General features: G+C 45.1%; 3 protein-coding genes across 4 annotated transcripts; 1 reads left to right on the plus strand and 2 right to left on the minus strand.

Annotated features, from left to right (window-relative positions):
• Positions 1-639: 639 nt before the first annotated feature.
• LOC108560623 (ubiquitin carboxyl-terminal hydrolase calypso) lies at positions 640-3,353 on the minus strand. 2 transcript variants are annotated; one of them, XM_017918250.1, is made up of 5 exons: positions 3,037-3,353; positions 2,297-2,921; positions 1,870-2,239; positions 1,578-1,801; positions 640-1,510 (listed from the first exon to the last, which is right to left on the minus strand). In XM_017918250.1, the coding sequence occupies exons 1-5, from the start codon at positions 3,123-3,125 to the stop codon at positions 1,280-1,282; spliced, it is 1,539 nt and encodes a 512-aa protein (XP_017773739.1). In that variant the 5' UTR covers positions 3,126-3,353; the 3' UTR covers positions 640-1,279. The 2 variants fall into 2 exon arrangements, with proteins under 2 accessions (XP_017773739.1, XP_017773738.1); XM_017918249.1 differs by having other exon boundaries at positions 2,297-3,353.
• Positions 3,354-3,495: 142 nt separating this feature from the next.
• Positions 3,496-4,243, plus strand: LOC108560622. Its single transcript, XM_017918248.1, has 2 exons — positions 3,496-3,791; positions 3,851-4,243. The coding sequence occupies exons 1-2, from the start codon at positions 3,710-3,712 to the stop codon at positions 4,201-4,203; spliced, it is 435 nt and encodes a 144-aa protein (XP_017773737.1). The 5' UTR covers positions 3,496-3,709; the 3' UTR covers positions 4,204-4,243.
• A 91-nt stretch (positions 4,244-4,334) lies between these two features.
• LOC108560621 (hepatocyte growth factor-regulated tyrosine kinase substrate) lies at positions 4,335-5,890 on the minus strand (the record flags this gene model as incomplete). The annotated part of the gene is given in 4 exon segments (XM_017918246.1): positions 4,335-4,754; positions 4,816-5,240; positions 5,310-5,721; positions 5,788-5,890. Coding segments are annotated over 4 exon segments (1,164 nt in total). The 3' UTR covers positions 4,335-4,464.
• Between the last annotated feature and the right edge of the window lie 110 nt (positions 5,891-6,000).

A 6,000-nucleotide genomic window follows, 5' to 3' on the forward strand; every position in this document is an offset into this window, starting at 1 on the left:
AGAGCAAACGATATTGATCGAGTGCGGATTATTTAAAGAAACCACGAGAATCTCTTATTTTCCGTATTCCATTGCACGCGCAAACAAACTGGAATAATGCGAAGACAAGGAAAACTATCCCTCCCGTTTAATCCTTTATATATGCTTATAATTATTGTTTAATCCCATTTAAATGGCTAATCCTTATAGTCGACAGTTACAAAAGTACTACTTGGGTGCGCTACAATCTATGAGCGGTTTAGGCGAACGGAGGAAACGTGGCGACCGACCAAATCAGATGTGGATGATAAAGCGGGCCACGTCTCAAACCCCTGCCAGTCTCACTGGAACTGGCCACCGCAGAATTGTCGATCAAAAGCGCTTGCGCCCTACCATCGATTCTACCAGATCTCTATGCGTTTTCGACCGCTTTATTTTTACCAAACGAGAACTCGCGCGACCTCTACCGATCGAAATCCACGACCGACGTAGCAGCATATGCAACCCAAACGACATAAATTTACATAATAAAACTTTAGCTCAATTCATTTACCGAAAAGTACGTTGGACAAGTGTATAATTGTATAAGAGGAGTCAATTGTAATTTAAAGGATGGAAAAAGGTCGAAACTTAGCTAAACGCTACAATAAAATACAAAAGTCACCAGTCGTCAATATATTTGTCGTGTCTTTGAATGCAAAGGAGTTTGTTTGCTCTTTTCTTGTAACCCTACGATATCTTTTAAAACTTCTAATATAAAAATATATATTGTATGTATTGCCTATATTCTCTATATATTAAATAAATATATGTAAATGTGTGTATTTATATGTATATATAAATCAACGTTTATATAATTTAGTCGTTGATAAATCCTAATATTGAAAAAGCGCATTAACAGTTTGTTATGTGTCGAGTTTCTTGTATATGAATGTATAGTACAGTACGTATTAGTGTAAGTAAGGATCTCCTTCACTATTCACCTTTAAGAGCAATATCAAAAGAATCGTCAGACCAACATCTCGTCGTGCCAGTCTACCACCATAGGAAATGAGGGAAAATCGCTCGCGTAAATAAATAAAAATAAAATACTCGAATTGAAAAGAGATTGTGAGAGAGAGAGAGAAATAGGAACGAGCCAGTCCAACGCTGCCTAGTATCGCGAAAAACATTCGAAAATGTGGAGAATAGTCTAACATCATTTGGAACGCCAATCGTATCATTCGAATAATAATAATAATATGCAAGTCAGTAATGGCATGGATCGAATCACAGCAGTAAAGAAGAGGTTTAGTTACCATCATTTCCTTTTCTTCACCTTCGACCTACCGCGTTTCTTGCTCTTGTTCGAATTCTCCTTCTTGGTGCTCTTGTTGTTTTTTGGTGCCGGAATTGTGCTACCGCCGCCTGGCCTCTTCGGCACAAGCAGATGTTGCTCCACGAGCTCGGCCAGTTTTCCCTGCTCGGCAAGCATCGACAAGAACGTACAGATGAACTCGTCGTAGTTGTGAGTCCTTCTGCAATCGTCCACCTGCAGACAAACAACAAAACAATTTACATTTTCATCAGCGACACTCATCAAAGACAATAAGATGAACCTTGTACTTGTTCTGCTTGTCGTTCTCATCTTTCAGATTGATCTCGCAGATGCAAATTTCGTTTTCCAGATTCTTCAGAAGCGCCAGTAGATCCTGTGGCGCAAATGTGTGTGGCTCCAAAAGTTCGGGGTTCTTTTTCTCTGCCACCACGGTATCACCGTCGCTCGTCCTGACCCTCGCGTGAGCCGTATTCATTTTCTTGCTAGTCTCCGGTTTTTTAATCGCTAAAACATAGCAACAACAACACAATTCAGAGCTGATCAACTACATGATTCCAGTTTAGAAGCGTAACCTGTTTTATCCTCGTTTGCTACCCTTATCACCACGAAACGTTTGTAATCTTTGGAAGTGGGACTATTTTGAGCGGCAGCCCAATTCCAAGCGGCCGTTGGCGAATTGAAGGCCGACCCAATTTCGGAGGAGGTGTCGGTGCTGGAGGTACTGGGAGCCGGCGATGTCTGGATCGTCAGCGGAGTGGAATAGTCCAATGGGCATAAAGTCACCTTTTCCTTAGTATCGGCCATAGCAATGTCATCTTTGATCTCATCTTCATTAGATGCAGCAGTCACATCCATTGGTTCATCTTTCTTATCATCCTCCTCCTTCTTGACTTCCTCCTTTTCTTGGCTCTTTGCTTCAGAATGTTTAATTTTCATCAATTGCTGTAAAAGAATATTAACATGAAATATAGTCACAATTACAATATATTCAATACTCACTTGCAAAGCATCCAACACAATTTGCTTGTTAGTTTTGAGCATCTTCAATTTATGTGTGATAGCTAATCTTCTGTCTGGGACGCAGGCCATCAGATTGAATCTTATATCATGATACTGTTCTCCTGCAGTCAATCCGAGACGTTCGCTCATCACACTCCTGAACTTCTCAGTCCAATCTGCTCCCTCCGTCCATGGCCCATGATCAATGGGATAGGGCTTTAGACCATCCAGTTCAAAGAGTCTACCATTTATAGGCACAAAGCTGACAAAGTGAAAAGCCTCTCCAGTGAATCTCCCTGTCGAGACTCCGCTGCCTTTATCCAATCGCCTCTTTGCCTGTGGCATGGCATGTGAGTTGTGAGCGCAGGCCAGCTCCGGTGTGTTCCCGATGGCCCAGCCCTTGTTCTCAGGACACATGCCATGAGTGTGCTGCTTGAGGCGGCTCAGCGTGTCACCCAGGTGTATGTTGGGGCAATTCAGCAGGATCGAGATGAGGGCGTGCGTGGCGCAACTGTTCGGCACCATTTGCTGTGCGAAAAATATATTATTGACGACGTCTTCGTCGCGTACAAAGATCTCCGTCTGCTCGACGACTTTGCGACGCGATCTGCGCTCCTCGATCCATCTGAATAAGAATATAAATCCGTAAACGGGGCCGTCCAGAGGTTTGTTCAAGTCGTAAATCTCTTCGACTTGCACCCCCTTCACCCCAAAGTCTTCAAGTAAAAGTGTAAACAGACCTGGATCGCTTTCCAGCTCGAGCCACCCCTCCGTCAGCTCCTTTATATCTACCGGCATGATCTTCATCTCTTATATATCTTCTTTGCATACGCACGTACTTTACACACACGCAAATATTCGCACTTTCCTCTGCACACACCAATCCGCTCGTCCCACAACAACACACCGGATATCCGGATCTCACTAATAGGACGCAATTGTTTCTGCACAAAGCCACCCGTTTATTTGAAATAAAACCTGTTGTTGTTTATAAACAATGCAATTACCATTGACAACTGATCGCTTTTATTTGAGACGCAGACGCAGTTCCAACGGAATTCGGAAGCGGCAACTTGACACCAATAAAAATAAACTTTTCTATCAGAAAATAAAAAAAAACATTGTTCGAATTTTGTTGATTTTTGAGAACAGAACCAACGATCTTTCGTATCGGATTTTCGCGATACACACGGCTCGGGATTGCGTACATTTATTGTAGAATAGAGCGCAAATGTGTATCGCAAGTTGTCTAACTGTTCCATTGGAGAATAGGCAATTCAAAATGCACGATAATTTCAAAACAAAAACACGATCGCAAGGCACGATTCACGTAGAGAAATTTCGAATTTATTTACTTGTCTCTTTTACTCTCTTTTTTTTTTCTCTCCTGGCAGCCGTCAAAATGTTCAAGTGATGAGTACTCAGGACAACTCGGAATTTAAATTCGCTTTGCGCGACATAGCGTTGCACGCACCCAGTCTGCCGAACACCTATGGTTTGAACGAACAGAAGATCAGTTCAGCGAATAATTTGTAACCGTGATTTACGTTTTAGATCGCGTCCGATGTTCGGAGTGGGCGCGAAAGTTAGCAGGAATGCCCGACGATGACCTCGAGAGCTCGAAGACACGCAACGAGTACATACAGTTCCTTCGCATTCAGGTGCGAAACAATTTCCTGCACGGTCCGTTCCTGTATCCACCGCCGGAGAATCAACCTCTGAGCTGTCTCTCCGAGCACCTGGGAAACATGCTCTCGAAGCAGATACCGTATTTGCCGAGGACCGGACCAATAGCGCCGATGGTGCATCACCGCGCCCCCGATGGGCGGGCCTTCATCTCCGTCAAACAGATACCGGGCGGTGGCGTTCTGTGTTACATGGCCGTGAGTCCTGATGGTTTCGACTAGTGATTGAAGATAATCAAATCTATTTAATAAATACATTATGATGATGATCTTTAAACTTCATTTTAACGATAATGATGATTCGCAATTTATGGTATCATTATGGATATGCCAATTCGGATTGCTTACAGTCATTTGTGTAACAATAGTGTATTATTATTATTATTATTAATGTTATAATATTATCGTTAGTCGGAATAGTAGTATAATATGCGCTAAGGAGATATAGATTGATAGAAGTGTAAATTAATTATCTTATACTTTCTAATCAAAAAATATCAGCTCGGCCGTTTGGGCATCCTCCTGTTTGACGGCCTGAGCTTGAGGGCTGGCCGGGGGCGCTCCAGGCTGTTGCGAGTACGGCTGCTGTTGCTGCATTGGTGGATGGTGCATGGGGGGCGGTGCTTGCATGCCCGGTGGACCGGCCATATTCGGGGGAACGCCCATTGGCATTTGATTGGTTTGCGGCTGAGGCTGCTGCGGCGCTGCTTGAGGCTGTGGCTGACCCATCGACTGTTGAGGATACACTGGCGCACCGGGTGGCATCATCGCATCTTCAAATTAAAATCAACGAAAAGTTAAACGGAGAAACAAACCAATAGAAAAAGCACTTACTTGGTGGATGCTGCGGCATCGACGGTGGCGGCCCTTGCACCATCGAAGGATAACCTCCGTACGATTGCGGCGGATATTGCGGTGCGTGCACCGGCGATCCCATAGAATAGTAAGCGGGGCCCATTATGTATTGTTGCTTCTGCTGCTCCTGCCTCATCTGCATCTCGCGTTCCTGCTCCTGGATTCGTTGCAACGCCAATTGCCGTTGGTATTGCAGATATTGCTGCTTCTTCTTCCGCATTATGTCCAGCTTGTGGGCCATCATCATTTGCCGTTGTCGCTCCGCCTCCTCGGCCTGTCGTCGCAGCTTGTCGCGATGTTCCTCCCTGAGCGCGTCCAAAGCCGCCCTCGCGTCCTTCATTTGCGTCAGTTTGTCCTGCTGACGCTCGTAATACAATCGGCTGTCGTCGTATTTCTGGATGTATCTGAGGAATGAAACGGAATTTCATGTTGTACGTACGTATGCAAATTGTTATTTCCTGTTATATTATTACCCGAGCAGTTTGGAATGCATGGACGTGATGTTGAGGAACAGCGTCTCAACGCTGCTGTCGTTGGCGATGGATCGGCCGCGACTAGAGTTGCTCTTCATGCGATTGATGAATATCTCCACCTGCGATTTGAGAGTGCGCACGAACTCCTCCAGCTCGGCGTCGACGATCTCGTTGGATGGACCGAGCAACGAGACGGACGGTGCGTATCCATTCTCCCTGGTCGTCTTCTCGGTGGAGGATGCGATCGATGAAGTTGGGGCGGACGGACTCGCCGTCGTCGGGTTGACGTCGACGGTTCCTTGCTTTCCCTCCCAATACGAACGGTTCAAGTATCTCGCCAACTCGGGATTCCCACCGTCCGCATCCTGCAGATCGCTGCCGGTGGTGGTGCGGTTGCCTTCGGCTGCACTATCTGCAAATTTTACATTATCTTTTTGCCCGCTTCTATTCCATCAGCAAATCGAAATTTATTTAATACCCTTGTAATTGGAATAGTAGGCAGAGGTGCTGCGCATTTTGCTCTTCTCCTTCGCCTCCGCTTCCGATTGACTCAGTGCCAGCGCCAACTGCAACTCCTCGTCCTCCCTGATCTCCTCTTCGGTTTTTCTGGCCGGCGCCTAAATCAAAACAGTAAACCAGAGATTTAATATATCGTAATATATCGATACATGCTAGATTCTCCAAACATTCA

Source organism: Nicrophorus vespilloides, unplaced genomic scaffold, assembly GCF_001412225.1.
Source record: "Nicrophorus vespilloides isolate i.1.1-1 unplaced genomic scaffold, Nicve_v1.0, whole genome shotgun sequence".
NCBI classification, from domain to species: Eukaryota; Metazoa; Arthropoda; class Insecta; order Coleoptera; family Silphidae; genus Nicrophorus; species Nicrophorus vespilloides.